Below are 20,987 nucleotides of genomic sequence, written 5' to 3' on the forward strand. Positions count from 1 at the left end.
TTCTAAAAAGGGCTGGATCTTTCCATTTTGTTATACTTTTCAACTCCACTTGAAGGGCAAACAGTGCAGACAGAACAGAATACTAAGTTCAGGAAGTCCACCAATGACAGTGGTAGGCAAATGCAAGCTTCTTAAGCCACAGTGGTGTAGACTTTACAGCCATTTATAAATAGATGCAGGCAATATATATTGAGCAAAATGTTAATTTTACCCAATTAACTATTTAATGAGAAGAAATCAGAAAGTGTTGACACAAAAAAGTTACTCTAACCAGCAGACTTCCATAAGACTACTTATGTGACAAAAACTCATACTGAGTTTATCTTAGGCACAAAGATTAAACAAACAACTGAAGATCTAAGTGCATGTTGCATTCTAAACAAAAATAAACAAAGTTGTATCTGTTATTGTGCTTTTTTTACAAAATTACTGCAGCAACACAAGTCACAATTAAGGCACCATATGGAAAAATATTTTTTTTATAAAGGGGTTATGATACTTTCTTGAAAATAACAGAAACTTGTGAGTTTATAAGAACATGAGGTAGAACACCGCAGGAATATACACCTAGCTCTTCAACTAGCTGTTCAACTTAAGCCCTGTTTCATCACATAGGCCTGCTTCTCAACACAGTGTGTTTTTCAGAATTACAAAATAAGTTCTTTACATACAGTATTTATCCATGTGAATGTTTTGCACGTAGTTTGAGAAGAAGCCTGTTCTTTGCAAGCACAGTTATTAGAAAATGTTACAAGACGGATCATTTTTTTACAAAAACTAAAATGAGAAATATTACCAACATATGGTATTGAAGAACACTGGGCAGCACTCAGATACTTTCTGATACATGTGGTCCAAGCCCTTTATTTGTGAAAACCTCAGAGAGTGCTGGAGTTTGTAAGTAACATTGGGTTAATGATGTCAAAATCAACCATCAAAGTGTCATATGAACTTGTAAAATGGTCATGTTCAAATGTATTAACCTATAAAAGGTACAGTACTACTAATCTCTTATGTGAAAAGATGACTTGGTATCATCAACTTATCTTTCTCAGCTGCATAATTCTATATCCCATGTTTTTCTTCTTGCCGCCACAATATAATACTGAAGCACCAAATGTTACTGATGTTTTCAAATGCTTTTATGCTATTCTTAAAAGGAGAGGAGGTGAACAACATCAATACATTAGAAGCTGACAATCCTGATTATTTTTTTTCAGGTTGCCTAATGCTATGTGCATTTCACTACACCACTGCAACATGTTCTTTTTTCCAGGGATATGGTGTTTCAGTAGCACTAATCATCGTGTGACATTTACTGCAGTTCCCTTTTAACAGAATGCAGAAGCCATGGTGAGAAAAGATTGACTAGGGCTTTGTTGGTTTATATTTAATTCCCAATTTAGGCTGATAGTAAAGACAGTGTTGACTTACATAATGTGGTGAGTATAGTAATTCACTATGTCTGGGGATAAACATTAATATACTCGAGCATTTGCTAATTGACAGCTGAGTGTGTGATACAAAATATAAATCACTATTTTCCTTGGTTCTTTAAAAATTTCTACCTAATGATGAGCTTTTTGGCTTGAAATGCATTTTCGTCAGGGATTTTCTCTCCTTGTCTTAACTACTTGTGGGCACATTGCAGCAATGTGCTGTGCTGATACATTTTTACCTGTTTTTGAGCTGAGATTGCACATGTGGACTATGTGAGTTTTAGGATATACAGTACCAGGTATTGATAGGGTGTACAATGGTAAATACTTCAGCCTTGGAACAGAAAAATCTGTAGAATTGTCACTGAGATCAATGCAAAATAGCAATGTTCACAAATATTAATGGCAATGTTCTAAGAAGTATAAACTGTAACATTTAGCTTTGTAAATTAAGAACTGGAACAATTGTGATATGCTGCTGGATTTCTTACAAGGCCCAAAAGATTATAAACATAACTTACTTGGGGAATTTAGTCAAGAAGAACACCAGAATGTCTATCCATCCATTTTCTAACTGCTTCAGCAAAGGGTCATGGGGACACTAGATAGTGATATTCTCTTAATCTTAAAAATAACTGAGGGAAATTAAATTTAATAAGTGAAAAAAGAAACAACATAACATAAAAAGACAGGACATTGTGTATCAACAACCTCTTATTTAAAATCACATTAAAACTATGATCTATAAAGTACCATTAAAATTACACAGAAATTTAAATTAAGGAAGTCGAAGTGGCTCAAACGAATTGACAAATGAATTTTCACTGATTTAAGAACACAACTCTCAAACACAGTGAAAGAGAATCTGGACAGGCAATACAAATCACTAGCATTCCAATTGGATCTCTGCAGTTGTTTCCTTTTACCTGAAAAATAAAAAATGATGTGTTATACGTAACCTTCATATGACGATTTCAATGTAACACAATGCTTCAATGGAACTCTTTTTTAAAGATACTTAAACAGAAGCCCCCAAAAAATCGAATGAATTTAAGATATGCTTGGGAGAATCTGAACTCTCACACTTCAGTAAATCTGGCCATTTCTTTGGGTGTTTTCAAACTCATTTTATTCAAAACCTGAATACCAAAACTGAAGTCATCAAGAGGTAAGACAGTTGACAGTAAATGTCAGCAAAAATGAAAAATAAAATATGATGATTGCATACTGTAAGTATTCAGACCCATGAAATAAATATTTTGTGCAAGCACCTTAAAGCATTAGTCTCAAGTCAAATTCATAAGTTTCTACTTAATTTGCACACTGGCCTGGTGCAATTTTTACCAATTCTTCTTTGCAGATTTTCTCAAGCTCTCGAGTTGTATGGAGATCACTATTGGAGTCTTCATGGTTGAGTCTTGGCTTGAAATTCAGTACCTGACCAAAGAAACTCACAGAGATGGGTGTTTTTTTTGTTTGAATGTGTGGCATACGTAGCTGAAAAGAAAGTAACTGATTATTTTAATAAATTAGTAAAGTAAAATTGGCGTGTTATTTGTCACATAGGGGTTAGATTTATCTACTGTTAGGACTTGATGAGGACAGTGAACATCAAGTATATCTTAATCTGCAAAACCATAGAATCTTAAAAGGGTGTTCTTTCTTTTTCATCTCACTGTATAACAAAGTTATTGGTATTTCAAAGTGAGTGTTATAATTGTATGCTTGAAAGCAACAAAATAAGAAAAAACTATGAAACAGCTAAAAAATGTAGAAAAACAATGTGGCTAGGTGCATCTCATGTCAAAAAGCGTTAGGAAAATTAAAAGGGAATTCATCAATTAGGTGTGTGAGACTAGCAAGTTATAAACTGGTTTAGCACTTATTATGCAATACCTGTGAGCTACAGTGTTCAAACATTTCATTTAATAGCTTGACTAAAACCACGTGGCACAGCTAATCTTATAATCTAGGAATGGCTATTACTAAATCACATAGCTGAAGCTTAAGTCTCAAGATCCGAAGAGCATTAAAAATAGCAAAACATTCCATCTTAAAGAGGTTGATGATTTTCTGGGCAGCCAATCCCCTAAATATATATGTACTGTATATAATAAAGAAACGGATCACTTTATAGTGCAACAAAATCACAAAGTTATCTGGAAAAAGAACCTTTTTTATAGCAGGAAACCTAACATTTTTTAGATAATACAGGCAATTCATTATGCTCATTAACATTTATCATCAGCAGGGGATCTATTGTAAAACTCAGACCAGCAGCATGTGTCACAACTATTGTTATGTGTCACACTACCAATACAAGCTATACATCTGGGATAAATACTTGACACCATTTGGCTGACACTGTCATATGGCTTCCCATCATAAAGCTTGGACAAGCATAAGCCTGTTCAATGGTCTCCGAGCCCTAGATGCCACAAGTCATCCCATTTTATCCCATATTTTTTGATGGGGCTCGTTATCTGGCAAGGTGACCATCATTTCCAATACTCTCATATTCAAGTGAATATCACACATGCCTCACAAGAAAGCTCTTGCTACATGCGGAAGATAAAGATGTACATCAAAGGCACAATATGATGGTAACTTTCATGAGGATCCTTTGTTTTTTTAACCCTAGATTTCTGCCAGGATTCAAATAAACATGTTAAATGACTTCATCATGTGTTTCAAATGGACTTTCTCTGATGAGGTGGCTTAGTGCTTATACATCATGAACAGTCAATTAATCAAAATATTAAAATATTCAACATTCAAAGTTCATAAAACTAAAAAAATTAAAAAAAATTAGTCACATTTAATGTTCAGTATATAAATTGACTGCCCAAGAAATAAAGCTTTAGTCTGTTAATCATGGGAGTTCATAGAGCTGTGGTCTTGTAAAGCATTTTTCATGAAAGAAAGATAAACATTTATAAAACATTAAGCAAAGAAACTTGAGTATATGGTAAAAACCTGGTAAAATTACAACCTTTAAAAAATGATCAATGTTCTTAGAATGTCACCTTTGAGCAATCTTTGATCTTTTTCACTCAGACTCAATGCCTTGTGCTGTGTATAACATGCAGAACAGACTTCTACAATTGAGAATTAAACATTGCAGTTCTGAGCCTTCACAGTAAAGGGACTGAAATCAAAATACAGTAAACGGAAAACTTATGAATGCAAGGCAAAGATGGGGACAAATTCTATACTTAAAGCAATACGCCTGATTCCAAAGAAGTACAAAAAGATTGCATCACCCATATTAATCCATAATGATAGCTAACCTGTTTAGGCTTAACATTTCAGCTTGTCAGAAAATTGTTTAAAAAAGACTGGAATGCACATATTGCTTGTATATTTTATTTTACGTACAGTAAATCAAAAATAGCTCAGTAAGTTGGGATGGGTCACAGCAAGTTACTTTATTGCTTTATGCAATATCTTCACCTGTTGTTTCCAGTCTTCAAAAACCAGCAGGTTATACAAGTGAAACGGCATGAATATGTGAACACTGTCCAAATGTTCTCAAAAATATACATATGTAAAGAAATAGAAACCAAGCCCTTTTTTTAGGGCAGTGCAATTACAGTGAGCCTTAAATATGCAATACGTATGTTTTAAACTCCTCTCCCTTCAACCCCCAACCTCATTACTTACTGTGTAATTTATTTTTTAAAACACGTCAGGCAAATATTTCTTATATTCTTGAGCTTCAATAAGTCCTTTCATTTCAATAATAGTAAGCCTGATCACTGACTTCCTCTTTAGAATAAACTGGTGTTGCATTCACAGCATTCATTCAATATTTTAAAGCTTTATACAAAACATGATGCATAGAATTCATTACTCGAACGGAACATTTGGGAAAATGTACAATACACTTAAATTAAGTGCAAGAATAGTGTATACACCCCCATATAAGAACTGTTGCTTTCAAATTAATTGTTTATTTATCCATGTTACAAGAACCATTTAATGCTTTTATCTGAGGAACTCCAGTTAGTGTTGTGACATAGAAACTCAAAACTGGTTTACAGCAGGCCACCAAGGTAAAGATAAAGTGCTTTCTTCTAACGAAACATTAAATAGAGCAAGAACAGAAAGATACATCGATCACCAGCATAGAAAGTAGTCTAAGATAAACACAAAAATAACTCTTCCTTTTTTATGGAAATATAGAAACGTATTGGCATGAAAAGGGTAACAATGCTGCAGCTATTAAAAATAATAACATACCGAATTTTAAGACCTACTGTATGATTTCAGAAAACCAATGCTTCACATTATTTTTGGATCTGTAAAGTGAAAACTGTACAATAAGACTGTTCTTTTTCTTTTTAAAAACTGATGGCACCAGGATTCATGTAATTCAGTCATTCATATCTCTTGTTAACAGTCATAGCTGGGTGAAATATCCATTATGTAAAACAAGCAGCAGCAAATAGATTTAGATTGTAAAAGATTGACTAAAGTGTTGCAGATAATAAATACATTCTGAGTTGTAGGATCACTATTCACTCTATTAAAAATAAATTCTAAAAAGGAATCCTTAAGTTGTCCTTGAGAAGCCTCATTTATGTCTTGCTCCCTAACGTGACCACTGCTTCACCCAGGTGTCCTTGTTCTTCTCCCAAGCTGAGGAGGGCTTCAATAACAAAGATCTTCCCATATCAAGAAGTATGGCAACCAAAAGGCTCTCCTGGGGAACATAGATGGATGTTCGTAGGATTATTAATCACTTGGAAGACAGCTGTACTCCAATCTTCAGTGTCTTTTAAAAAGGGAAAAAAGGAGATACCAAATTAGTCAGCAAATAAATTTAAATAAAAAATACTTTTTGAATGTTCAGGAGTTCTTAGCATCTGAAGGTCTCCTTTTTTTATTAACTGCATGCAATAAATGTTAAACTCTCTCATTGCAGTCAGGGTACAGTGTTATTGTCAGTAAGGTAAAAACAAAGATGCAGCATTCATGATTATCCCCCTCCACCCATTAAGTGGTATGTAATTTCCTCAGACAGCTTTGACTGTGTTCATCACTTACACATGACTGTTTCACAGTAAAACGTTAAATACTTGCCATCATTACTTATCTGGAGCTTGGACTTATTCTTTCTTGAGGGGCAATTTAACCCAAACATGACTTGAAATTATTCAGTTTTAAAGAACATTTATGCTGAACATAATTTCAATATCATTCCAAGGTCACGGTATAGCTACTATAGGATAGTAAAGCAATAAATGATTCATCATTTGAATGTGATGTATCCATCCATTATCAGAAAACCTCTTATTTCTGGCAAGGGTTGCAGCAACTCAGATATGTATCTTGAAAACACAGGGCACAAGGAAGGAATATACCCTGAATGGCATGACAATCCACTGAAGGACACTCAGGCAAGTCAGAGACATTACATTACAGAGACACCATGCCGCAGTGTGGCCATAATTGATACTGTAGTGATTTGATTTGTTCTGTATACCTTCTAGCATTTACAAAACACATCACAGAAATATATTTAATAAGCAAGGTTTTTAATATGAACTCGTGAAAAGGAGAGAAGTCGGAAAGATAGTTATCAGAACAAACAACAGTTATTACAAAAACATTAACAAGCAAAGCTCAAGGCCCACCCTGACAATGTAGCAATGGAAAAAGTAACCACATTGATGAATGCCTTGATAAAAAACATGGCATATAGATTAATCAGTTAATAAGAATTCTTTTACTAAGAGACATATTGTAATATCTATTAAAAATCACTAGGTTAACTTTTCATATGAGGAAGAAAAGCTTACAATGGATTGCACCGAGTGTGAAATTAAACTGTTAGGTTTATCACACATTTTCTTTGAATTGAAACAGAACATCCTCGAATGACCGCTTTGTGATTTTTTTTTTACAGAACCAGTTAAATCGGCACAGCTGTTTAAAATTCTTAAATGAAAGCCATTTAAAATTTTGTAGATGCTGCAAGAATCCTTTATAGCATGTGCACTTTAGTTACAACAGGCAATATTTTAAAACCAACTCCCAAATTACATACGGTAAATTTTCTTCGTTTAAAACTGTTAACGGTAAATGCATTGAATATTTAAAAGTGATTTACGTAGAGGACATAATATGACCTAATTGCTAAAATACAGACCATTTATTCAATCACTCATCCATCACTTTTCAGAAAATGCTTTATCCTCCAAGGGTCGAAGTGAGTTGAAGTAATCTTGCAGGGACTCCAGCCTATCGCAGTGTACAAATTCACACAACCATTTACACACTAATAACTAATAATTACATTTCACCTGCTACAAAAAGCCAAACTGATTCTCTCCATCATGCAACATAACCTTCTGATGTCTAATCGATACATAGGATGCAGACAGATTAATTTTAATTTCAGATTAATTATCTCATAACAGCACAAAATCTCTTCAGATAAGGGCAAAAATAGTAACCCCATCCTCGTCAACAGCACCTTCCTTCTTAAAGACATTTCATTGCCAGCAACTACTGCTGCATGCTGTTTTGTTGTGCATTTGATAAATAAACTTTGATTTGATTACAGAATGCATATATAATCAGAATAACAATTGTATACTAAAACTTAAGTCAACCCACAAAATCAAAAGTTTAAATATACAATTATAATTGCTTGGGTAACTTTTGATCATTGCAGTGAGAATTGTCCCATACATCTTTAGAATTTTTATAAGTCTTAGCATTCCTTTGCAACCATTTTTATAGAAACTGGAACAAGTTACAATACTATAATATGGCCAGATAACGTAGGAATATATTTTGTAATACAAACAATTTGGCACAAAATCTCTTTCAAATCTCTTCAAAACCTGCACATTTATTTAAACAAGTTTATTTTTTCTAATATTGCATTACCTAATAAATATTTAGATAAGCAAGCTTAGGACTGGTCCTAATTAGGGTATGAAAAAAAAACAGTCAATAAAATTTCAATCCCCTGAATTTGGTAACAGTTTATATAAAATGTTTCTGATGCTCCATACATAAAGTACTCACAATTAAAAGAGGCAACATAATGAATTGTTGGACACAAAATATGACAGAACCAGTTTGCAAAAGCAAATGCTTTTTTTCCAGGAAACAAAAATGAAAGATCTGACCTAAAACACACAGGCTTTTTTGACAAAAGTGAAATAGAACATCAGTTTCACAAAAATAACTTCAAGGCATTCAGAATTGTGATGTTCAGAACTGATTGCACTTTATTTTTGATTCAACAATTTTAATTCAAGATGAAGATGCATTTAATCTGCTCCTCAAAAAAGTAAGGTTCCTTTTGGCCTTTGTCTCACCAATAACATTATCGCATAAAAATAAGTAAAGCTTAAAGATGACGTGTTTTGTCAAATGGAAATATTTATTAGATGGCCACTGCATCTATACTAAAATGTTTTAGAAGGCATTTTATTTTGGGGCCATGGGATAATAATGTAAATTTTGGTGTTGTTGGTGCTCTGCTTTATTTCAAACAAATGAACATGGTAAGGTAAGATAAGGTAAGATATTTTCTTTTGCAAGTGACAATATTCCTAAAATGAAATGGTCAAATCATATTCGAAATTCTGAGTTCCAAACAGAGGTGAAGTACTACATCAATTTCACCAAAATAATAACAGTTGAAAAACACCACAAGTATTTTTTTCTTTAGTTTATTTTTGTAAGCAAGGCAGCAAGGCTTTAAAAATCTGGTATTTAGATTTTGTTAAAATTATCTGGTATATAATTTAGTTGACTTTGTTCATAATAACACATTTTAAAATTCACATTTATCCTGTGCATCATCAATGTAAGGTTCAAATTCAAGTTTTAGATTCTCTAAGCACCCTTTGTTCTTTCTAGTGGCGGGTCACGTGCTCTCAACATGCTTAACACTACAGAAACCAGAATAAGCGTCAGGCTGACTGCGCTTGAGTAAGGGCTATAAGTGTTTAAAACGATCAACAACTTAACACAAGTTTGTCTGTTCGAGTTACCTTGATGAGTTACTTGGCATACATCAAGGATCTCCTCATTTTAGACTTTGCCTTCCACATTTCTGATTTATTCGTTATGGACTCACATATACAGTATATAAACCTGTGTAAACGTAGCAAATATCTGAACTGCCACACGCTTGGTTCTTAATCACAAACCTGCTTTGGGAACCTGATCAGGAAAAGAAGTGTGTTCAGGCAGCCTTGTGTACCACTCTGCTTTTAGAAATGTAGTCTTTTCACCAAATGGCTCTGGCTGTTAAAATGCAAATTTAATTGTTAAATTTACAGTTCTTGGGTATTTTATTTTTTCTTATTTTATCTATTGCCATTTAAGTTTAAAGGATCTTTCATGAGTGTATCATCCAAATTTATAGTTCTCCTTAATGTTTTGCATCGTATCTACTCCACACAAGTTGAACTCTTTCAAGCTATTTCAGTATCATGGCACCATGTTCCAGAAGGAAACACTCACACGTTATTGAAATTTTAAGGTAGCAATAGTGTTTTGATAGGATGAACAGAGCAGAATGCCACAATTGCTGCTTTGTGGTTAGATCATCCACTTGAGAGGACAGATTTTAAATTGATAAATGTCACAGAATGTTACCAATGATAGGAGACGTAGGAGACAAACAATTCCAAGCAAGCGCATGGTCTTTTAAGTTGGACTTTACAAATTCAGACTTTTAAAGGCTAGCAGTTACTCTAATAGCCACGATACAGTTTAAATTAAATGGTGAAAAATCACCATTACTAAAGCAAGAATTGTTTAGACTGCACAAACAGTCTGGTGTTTATAACGCAAAACTTTTAGTGTGGACACTCTTGCAGACAGTTGCCCTGAAAGCTATGGCTGAGGACTGGGTTGACCAGCATAGCCATACCACCAGGCTGAATCCATGGTGTTTATCCAGCAGGGAAAAGGATTCCTGAATGATTCAGAACTGTATTCCATGTTCACCAACACACTACTGAAAAATTAAAGGCAATCAAGCCTTACATAACCACAATTTGACTATGAGCTTGTGAAATATGATATAAAATATAAACTCAGGAGAGAGTTAAGCACGTTTGGAATCTACGTGGTATGCGTTTTGAAAGTTTAACTATTATTAACTAATGTGATGTATCTTATATATACTGTATTCTTATTTGTGTCAAAACGAAAACTATTACACAAAAGAAGTTCTCGTGTTATTTTGGAGAATTGTATTTCAATATGTAAAAAAAGATGGACACCTTTTCATCTTTTATAAATCCCATGGTGGGAGAATAAAAGGATTGTCATAGCAATGGTCATTTCGAACATTTTTTGGCTTATAAGTTATAATAGGTTCAGATCAAGAAAATTTAGGTTTCAAAGTACACGAAATTAAATCCCCTAAATGAGAAGGTACCGCAGTACCTTACTCAAACCACAAAAAATAGGGAAAGAAATTCCATAGATTAATATTTGGATATACAGGACTTTAATTAATGTAGGCCTACATGGTGGTCTATGTTCCACAGAAACAGTGCAATCGTGTAACTATTAGGACACCTAGACCCAGTACTACACTTCCTTATTTAAATGGTCAATTACCTGCTCGCAGATTGAACCTACTTTTGAAGCATACATTACTCACAGTCCCCAGTTCAATTCCTGTCATTTGCTGTGTGACTGACATCCTGTAGGCCATGGGCATAAAAAAAAACCTGATGATTCTTTCAAGGCTTTTGTATAATTGTATAACTCCAATACTGATAGGCTGTGCAAATATTGGATTTTTACCTCTTCAGTTATAAAACAGAGCAGAGTCTAGCAACAAAAACCTTGACTGTTTATTATCCACGCCTCAACATCTGCTATATATTACCAAAATTCTCAGAACAAACTATGTAAAGGCTTCCCTACCAAACAGATTTTAATAAACAGGTAACAACATAAAGGGTTATAATAGCAAAATTGTAGAAATGCAAAGAGGCTTACTAAGCTTTCTCTCAGAAGTGGGTCCAGAATATTTTCTAGGTTTTGTATAAATAAGTGGTTTATTTGTATAAGCTGCAATTAAAAAAAAAAGACCCATTTCAGTTCAAGCCACACTGTCTGATGTTAGGGACACTGTATATTCTAGGCAATTCAGTGTCAACACAACTAAAGAACTATGCCCTTCCTCCCAAACAGAACCACATACACCTTTTCTACATGACAAACTAAGAAGTATGGCAACTACACTTTTCTTACAAGTGATCTGTATTAATTGGCCATATTTAAGGGATCATTCTTACACAGAAATATCTGAAACACTGGTTGTGAAGATTAACCTTGAAATAAGCATATAATAGCATTTAAACATTTAAACTCTCAATGCAGATGAAACAGACTAAAGTGGTTGTATGTGCTCTAGGGATCAGTGATTGCCAAACATCAGCAGGTTAGCAGCACAGTCAGCAGTAGATTTTCTACAATGATTTCCTTTCTTCCCTCCTATAATTTTATTTTAACATTTAAAATTGTGATGCATCTCTAAGATGACATCTTATCTATACCCTGCCTCCCAGCTGGAATTCTAACCTGAAACCTTGTTGTATACAAGGCAGAAAAAATGTGTAAAGAGACCACTTTGAGCAGCAGGGATAAAAACTACAAGCTAAAAGGAAACGCCTGTTTCATGAAACTGAATCTTCAACATAATCATCAATACTTAAAAATTAAAGATAATTCTGGTATCAATCCAAGAATTTATGCATATTTAGTTAGTGAGAAAAATGTAAGTAAAAAAACAAACCTCAGGAATTCGCGAATTTGCTAAAACTACATATTTTGGAAAGTATATTCTACTCACCTACGTTTCACAATGTGTGAGAAGAGAGGCTATTTCTGGGGTCAAATGTTCAGCTGCCTTGGCAGCTTCTGCAATAGCTCTCCGATACATTCCTTTCTTCTTTCGGTTAAATCTCAAACGGAAAAACTCCAGAAAGGGTGAGAGTTTTGACACGGAGAGCAAGGAGGTTGTGGGTGAGCCAAACCAGGACACTTTTGCTTCCTGCCAAAGTGGCTCCCTTTCATCCTTTCTGCTTGTGCTAATGCTCAGAACGCGGGCGGGCCACCATGGAAATCCATGAATTTTACCCCACACTATGTCTCCGACCGATACAGTTCGTCCTTCCTCTGTTACACACTTAGTCACACTTTTGGTGTTTAGTCGAACCGTTAAGGGTGGAACAGTCTTCTGCTCATCTTTTGAAGATGATGAAACAGATATATCTTCTCCAGGAGCAAAATCGCACAACTCTGGAGATGTCCCATCTGAGCTGCAAGATTTTGATTCATCCAAACTGTCACTGCTGCAGACAGACAAACTAGACGAGTCCGCTTTTCTCTTACGAAAATTAAGCAGCAAAGTCAAATCACTGTGTTGCTCCACATCACTGTGTTGCTTCTTAAACTCATCCTCTTCCCCGGAGCTACCTGAGGACATCTCAAGTGAACTCTTCTCAACAGAGTCTTCTGAATGCATATCGGTATGAACTGATCTCTGCATCTGCTGGCTTTGTCTCCGTGGACCATCTACAAGTTCGGCCTCATATATTGAAATGCTGTCCTCTCCGCTGTTTCGAGGTTTTAGTCTGATTTTTGGAGATGGAACATCCACACTGGAATGCAAAGGCCTTGTTAGTTTGAGTTTTGGAATGGATGTAGCTGAGCAACTTCCTGACTTTTCAAGAAGGCTTTTGTTTTCTTGAAGGTCTCTGCTTTTGTTGTGGTCCCCAATGCCATTCTGCATCAACTGCTTTGGGCAGAATGGCTTTACTGAGCCATGCACTCTTGAGGGAATTTTCATCACTTCCCCTTTTCCTTGTGGAGTACTATAAGATATCTTGATAACTGGACTGTGAGGAACAATTTCCCCTGGAAACCGGTCTTCATCTTTTTTCTCCCTTTTCCATCTTTTACCGTCAAAGTCCATTTCCTCGCGCCTTTTGGACTCCTTAACTTCAGCGTTCTCCTTTTTAGCAGCTTTAGAATTTTGTCCGTCTTTGTTATCATCATCGCTGTTTAATGTGTTTTTGCACTTCTCACAGAGAACCTGTCTGGGTCGTAATCTAATCGTACTCATGGTCAATCTGCTGGAATCCCGGCTTCGTCGTTTTCTTCTTTTGATAGTCCTTGGTGGAGGCTGAGGGACCCACTGGTTGTAGCTATGCCGGACCCACAGGGGCTGTGGAAAAGGAACCCCATCAAAATAAGGAGGGTAGGGGGGAAGCCCTGTAGGTACAGGAGCAGGAGTAGAGACAGGCTGATTCTCAGGGATCACCTGGGTCGTTTCACCGCTTGGTTGTAGCTGAGGCTTGACAGAAGGCTCAAAGCACATTTTTTCATCTAGCATTCCACTGGGTTTTGATACTGGAGGTTCACTCTGCTTCAATACGTCTGGTAGACAAAATAGCCCAGTCCTGTGAAGAAAACATACAAATAAAAGCATACACTAAATAAAACATGCAAACCACATGCACACAGACATTCATCTAGTGCTGTTTTTAGTTGCAAAAAATTATTTATAGAATAAGAGACTTTTTGGGGAAATATGAAAAATGCATGAAAACATCCCATTCTAAATAGACAAATTATTAACAGTTGCTTTAGCAAAAAAATGAGAACATTTAGACAGTAACGTTAGTTTGTACTGACAGACAAGGCAGACTAATATTAAATAGCCCAATTAGCAAATGGCATGTCCGTCTAGAGCCGAAAGCCTGTTCAGCAGGCCATATGGCACAGTTAAGCATGTTTTTTCATCATTGCTTTCATTATTTTACAAAAGAACAGCTGAAAAATAAATGAGGAGGTAAAGATCCTTAAAAAACAACTGTACATTCAGTACAGAACAAAGTGACTGGACATTCTAAGTTTATAAGACATATAAAGAAAAAGAACTGAAAAGCTGGCATTGTGTATTTCAAGTACAGGACTAGATCTCTAATGCACAGTAACAACAGCACAAACAGTTCTAAAGATAAAAAAAAAAACTTGACCTTGTTAGTTTGTACTGGAGCTATGCAACTGTAAAGCATGCATTAGGCATATTAAATATATTGAGAACATCTAAAGTAATGTTCAGCCTTGTGATATCCTATGCTCTAGTCATGCGTTTTTGTTTCCTGGACAGGGAAGCAATCCTCCAGTAATACAACTGCAGAGATACAGTATCATTGCTACAGCAGACAACCAGGGGCCAAAAACTGGTCTCAAGCTTAGGAGTCGATCCTGAGACCAGTTCCTTTGAATAGATGGACTAAGAGCTCAAATTCTTGACCAGCTTTCAGGCATCATAACCTGAGCCTATTTTAAGAAGTAAGGACCTTCATCTTAAAGGATACAGTATTAAATAGACAAAGCACCTGATTTAAAATTAACTTGGAGGAGATGTAGAGATTCTGTATTATCATGGTTGCACTTAAGACAAAATAAAAAAAAAATCATATAACTTTAATGTAGTAATGGAGCCTACAAAAATCACTGTGGTCATGACATGCCCCAACTTTTAGAAGCATTTAAATTTAATTTTCAAACTATGGAAAGAAGATTATGTTAAAGTGCTCACATCAACTTTCATCCTTGAACATTATCAATGATATTCTGTCAACAAGAGTTTGTTATGGGACATGATGATATGTTTGAGGATATATAAAATATAGCTACAGTACAGATAAGTGAATATAAGATCTTAAAGCAAAACTGAATTCTTCGTTTTAGACTTATGACATTATTTACATAAGCATTATTATAAGCTCAACACAGAGTAAAATAAATACCACAGCACAAACATATTAATAATAATAATAATAATAATAATAATAATAATAATAATAATAGGCAGAGGGGTAATGTAGTGGAGGGGTGGGGCTACAGGTTGAATAGGCCTGGTTAACAGTAAGATGTCATTTTATGAGATGTAAGTTTCATTCTGTTTTTTTTTAAAAAAACATTATTTTACTATTATCACACTTAAAATGTATCATATTTTGCATTTGCTGACAAAGAACAAACTTAAAATCTATAAACCCTATTAAAATAGCTATGAGAGACAGCTGGTCTCTTCTCATTTGTAATCTTTATTATGTTTAAATGGCAAGCTTGTAAAGTACTGGTCTCTTACACTAAAATTTCTTAAGAGGGGAAAATGATAATGTAAATAAAATAAAACAAGAATGATGATACACCACTTTCTTCTAGGCATTGATAACTATGTACTTAAGAACAGTACATATATTCTCTAACATTCACATACCTGAAAAACAAAATATCAAACAAGGACTATATAATAAACAATAAGCAAGTATAATTAAAGTTATAACCATAAATGTTTTTGTATTTATTCCAAAAAAGTAGGAATGTTTTAGGTCAGTCTACTTACAATGTCTATCACATACATACAAAATCTGTTAGTCTCTTCATTAAAATTAAAGTGCGTCTTGGTTTCTTGTTCATCACATTTTTTTAGTTTTCTGTGCTGAATTTTTTTATGTTGAAGAAATCAACCAGGAAGCAAGTCCGGTCAGCTGTCAGCTCTATACCGCTGTCATAACACTTGACAAACCAGTTCATTGGTGTCAGTGTAGGGCTTTAATGTATTTGTTTATTTTATCTAAATTGTTTTTTTTTTAGCATGGAAAAACTACTTTACACTCTGAAACACATATTGACTTGAAAACAATTGGGGATTTTTTTTCTGATTTGAAATGGCCTATATCTAACATAAGACATTACAATACTATACAAATGTGTCTTAAATATTGTGAACTGTATTTATCAACCTAAGAAGATAACTTGCTAACCACTAAAAAATAATAAACAGATTATGACTGCATATTCTTATATGTGGGTAAAGAACTGAGTCTCCTTCCAAAAGTATAGGAAGGATTGAATAAACAAGATATTCACACAGAAGCTTTGACATTCTTGAGAAATGGTTAGAAATAAAACTGTGTATTAGAAATACCCGTGCATTGTGAGAAAAACTACAATTACAAGGCTCTGTACTATTAACAATCTACAACATTAATTCAAAATTTCTTAAATAGTTTATACTTTATTTCAATGCTGCAAAAAGGTAGTATATCCAAATAATTAGTCAATTTCCTGGAAAAAAGGTTTCCAAAAAGTTTTAGACCGTGGAGCTCTGCAAACTATTTACACCAGTGATATTACTTTAATGAAGTAGCTGAAAAAAGACTGTTTGTGCAGCGTCTGGTCTGAGGAGTACTGTAAGGAAATGCCAGACAAAATGGGAGAAGGAAGTGAACTTCGGATAGGAGCTCATACACAAATCTCATAGAACTGAAGACTCTATGCTATTAAAAAAATGCTTTAAAAAATTAATACATTCCACCTTATTAACTGTTTCAAAATATTTTGGTCTGAAAAGAATTGCTCATAAATGGTAAGGTCTTTGAAGACCTTTAACAAAAGTGAAGCACAAGAATATGCAGTGGTTATTTTTTGCCATTTCTTAACAGGTTTTCTTAAATTGTTTAGTTACTTTTGTAGAGTAATTTAATGTGATTTTAAACAGCTATTCACTTTTCAGGCCGACCGATTTATCTGAAATGGTTTTTCTGAATAACACTTATCTTAACCAGATTTTATTGAAAAAATCATGCATTAGCCCGTGTTTTCTATTGCAATTTAGTATTTCACTTGCTAATGTCTAAGGCTCTTGCATGCTAACACAAACCCTGCATTTTAAATGTGACATCACCTGAGCATTTATTATGCATTTTAATATGGTGGGGGTTGGGATAGTGTCTAGCAGTAAGCTATTGTTCTCATGTTTAGAATACAACTACCGCATATAAGCCTGTTCCTGTCGTATTCAAGCTAATATTTTCACATTTTAATGTTTCAGGAGTTAAAATACAAATCACCGTTTTGAGCACAAAAAATAAATTGTTGCTGCCCTGTCAGAATTGAAACAGGCTTTTCTGCTAGAAACCAAACAAAGAGCTGTAGGATATACTAAAACCCCCCTCTTTGCTCTGGACAAAACAATCCCATGATTCTCTGCAGTAGTCAAGGATCTGGCAGATTCAGGTTTTTGTCTTCGTGTGTACATGTGTCTGCAGGTACTGTAGGTGCACACATTTCTAAAAGATGGTTTAGAAATCATGTTTTCATCAACAACTAAACTAGTTAAATTATACCCCATGACAGTGGTTATATGTTTTATCATGCACAGCTGGAACTTAATGCATAGAAAAGTGCACCCAAAGGTCTCATAAAGATGCAGAACTATGCAGAGTACCTCAGTAAAAATTGCACATGTATAACTGTACTGAAACAATGAGGTTGGCTAACTAAAAATAAAAATAGATCTACATACTGTCCAAAGAACAATGCAGACATTAAGGTTGTGAAGCAGAGAAGCCAACAGCACTCATTCGAGCTTGGCCTATTTAAGGTTATTGTTATTACAAACTCTTGGATAGCTTATTTAAAATGGTACTCAGACTTCAAATATGGATATAAATACCCCATCCATTACAAAACATATTGCTCCCTGCAAAAATGTTTGTCTATTGATTGAAAGGGGGGTAAAGAAAAACCCACAGCACTCCCAAGTCCAAAAATCTAATATATGTTTAAGAGTAAAGCTGGCAGGATTGTAACAGTTCTCTATAAATAATCAGACGGTTAAAGCTACTAGCAACACAAGGCATATCCATGTGACTGAACAGTTCTGATGACAGGCTGTAACTAGAAGCAAGATGCCTCATCCCCTTTTTTGAAAGTATTCAGTGCATATCTTTAATTCTCAGTACTACAGTGTGTGCTCACCAACTCAAAGCCACACTCTTTAGAAAAACCCATTCTTAAACATATATTGCTGAAACAATACCGTGCTTTATAATACATAGTGCAACAGAGAAAGGGGCTATTTATTTGATTCTGTATCAGTAGAAAAATTACAAGTCAAGCACACTTAATGTCCTCAAAACCTTTAATAGCCTTTTTTTTGTCTTTGGTAGGCATATTAATAAACAAATTGCAACACAATGGCAACTATGTTTTTCAAGGACCTACAGTACCTAGTGAACAGTAAACAAACGAAACTCATAGCATTATAGCATATAATGTTAGAAAAGACAGCGCTATAAATAACTTAATATATTCAAGTGAAAATTAAGTTTTAATTAATTTTAAGCAGCATCATAAGTTTAATGAAAAGGTCTCAGCAACAGCACAAAAATAATTCCACCCACATTTCTGTAATGAGGCTTTGCTCAGTCGTTTTTCATAAAAATTGCACATATGGTTTTACTATTCTTGTTTACTTTGGCATAGATATTGCAAATAAAATGTACCTTGCAATCCGAATGTTTAAGTTTTTTCAGATATTTTATTTGTTCAAATATTTTAAATATTATTCTAAATTCTATTATTTTAAATAACATGAAACTTTTAAAGACAATAAATACACAATAATTCTGTACGATATTATTCTAGGTTTAAATGTTCGTGTGAAAGATTCATTTTAATCTCCTAAAGCACTCCATTACATTTATTGAAGGCCTAGCCCTAATGTCTTTCGGTCGCCTCCTTTATTTACCCTTATAGGCCCGCGTAGCTTTTAAATGTACAATATCTAAATAATTTAAGTAAAACAAACACTTACTTTTTGTTGCAGTCTAATAATATTCCTGTGTAGCTCCGATCTCTGTAGCTGAGGGTCACCACTAATGTATCATTTACTATCTGCTCGATGAGCACCGGAATCCGAGAGCCGGCCCGCAGCTCCTCCGACACAGCCTCCATATTTGTTGGGGTGAGGTGTCCGGGTTGGCGCTGCTCGATCCCGGCTGCGGGAGCCACGATCGCCTCGGCCTAAAATCCTTCTCCCTTCTTCTTTCGAGCACGGGAGGCTACACCGGGGCACGGAATGACGCCATCACCTCCACCAAGGCAATTACAACAGTTCTGCCAGTGGTGACATCACAAAGAAAGACGAGAGGAATCCTTAAACATTGCTGGCCCAAATGAAAAAGGAACTACTGTATCGGCATTCTTGCACGATGTTTATTAGAACTGTAACATATTTTTGGATCTACAGAAATGCAGTAACAGTCAACGTTTTGACATAAATTACTTTGTGTTTTTTCTTTGTATCCTGATATGTGAACTACATATCAACCAATTCCTAAATAATTGCACCTATTTGTTTCTAAATATAGATAAGTACTGTACCTTTATGAAATTCAAACTGTGTAGTTTTTGGGTTGCATCATGTATTACTTACCCCCGCGTTTTTTTAATCATTCGTAATGGATTGTCATTGTTGCATTAGTTGATCTTAACAACACGTTTACATATATTTAGTTTAATTTATGTCATGTTACTATGAGTTTCAACTTGTTTAAATATTTTATTTTTAAGACTGAACGGGGAATACAGTCATAGAATGGACACAGACCCTAGTTGAATAATGACAAATCTGGATGAAAGAATACTACTGTAGTTTAATATTGTACCCATGAGAAATTTAAAACGTCTACCAACTACCGGAGTAAAAATGCCCTTGCCCTGAAAGTTTTGTGTACAGTTTTTCCAGGAGTGTTTAGTAATCACATGGGAATGTTATTTCAATTATTAAATACAAATCTTATTAACATTCTACGGAATTTTATAGTGCCTACTTCTAAAAAACCATTAAACTTAAGCAATATCTTAGAAAAACAGTTTTGGACAGAGAGCATTAGGTTTAGCATAAGATTAGATTTAGTCTTTAATAAATAAACAGAAATCTCATTACCATTGATATAAACAGGTAAACGAGGCAAACAAGGAAAAAAGGGTAAGATAATTACTTAAAATACAAACGTTGCATGGTTTTGAAATATTAAAACATGAGGTTGCAATGCAGATACTTTTAAACGTGTTTGCAGAACAGCAATACACGTGAAGAATTAGCGTAGTTACAATCTGGAAACAAAGTAAACTAAAAACAACTTGGATACACTGTAGTCACTGTAAATTCACATTTGTCAACAATGGTGAACTGAAAAATGTTCCCATTAATATTACACAGGTGTTGCTGCTGATAAAGCAGAATTGAATGCTTAAATTAACACTCCAGAAACAACAGCATGTAATCAAAGCAAAGAACATAATTTTTATTACCATACGATTGTAAAGCACTTTGGATAGCTTCACAGCATACAGTGCGGATAAATTCACAAAAACAAAACAAGATCATAGAATATTACCAGTTCCTTCGCGAGCTTCTTGTCCGATCAGATACATAAAGCAAATTAACTACAGAAATGTGCACAAAACGCCCCACAGTGGCGAAATTCAATACAGAGTTCTCTGTACAGATTCTGTCTATGTGAATGCAATAACACCGCTTAGATACTGTATGTTAACAGCAGTTTTAATGCTCATAAAGTTGGTTCTGAAGTCTACATATACAATAGATTATCCGCATTAGAGAGTTCGGAAGCTTCTTTAGATGTACTTCATGATTTTCTTCTGATACATTTGCCAAAA

The 20,987-nt window shown here is 34.6% G+C and overlaps 1 protein-coding gene across 3 annotated transcripts; it reads right to left on the bottom strand.

Moving 5' to 3' along the window:
- Positions 1–4,791: 4,791 nt before the first annotated feature.
- pwwp2b (PWWP domain containing 2B) lies at positions 4,792–20,932 on the bottom strand. Of its 3 annotated transcripts, none has more exons than XM_015346973.2 (4): positions 20,705–20,932; positions 19,117–19,418; positions 12,290–13,897; positions 4,792–6,216 (listed from the first exon to the last, which is right to left on the bottom strand). In XM_015346973.2, exons 2-4 carry the CDS (start codon positions 19,254–19,256, stop codon positions 6,210–6,212), a joined length of 1,755 nt encoding a protein of 584 aa, XP_015202459.2. In that variant the 5' UTR covers positions 19,257–19,418; positions 20,705–20,932; the 3' UTR covers positions 4,792–6,209. The 3 variants fall into 3 exon arrangements, with proteins under 3 accessions (XP_015202459.2, XP_006630459.2, XP_069045080.1); XM_006630396.3 differs by having other exon boundaries at positions 12,286–13,897; XM_069188979.1 differs by lacking the exon at positions 4,792–6,216 and adding an exon at positions 6,234–11,128 and having other exon boundaries at positions 12,286–13,897.
- Between the last annotated feature and the right edge of the window lie 55 nt (positions 20,933–20,987).

The sequence above is a fragment of the Lepisosteus oculatus genome, chromosome 4 (genome assembly GCF_040954835.1).
Source record: "Lepisosteus oculatus isolate fLepOcu1 chromosome 4, fLepOcu1.hap2, whole genome shotgun sequence".
Lineage (NCBI taxonomy): Eukaryota > Metazoa > Chordata > Actinopteri > Semionotiformes > Lepisosteidae > Lepisosteus > Lepisosteus oculatus.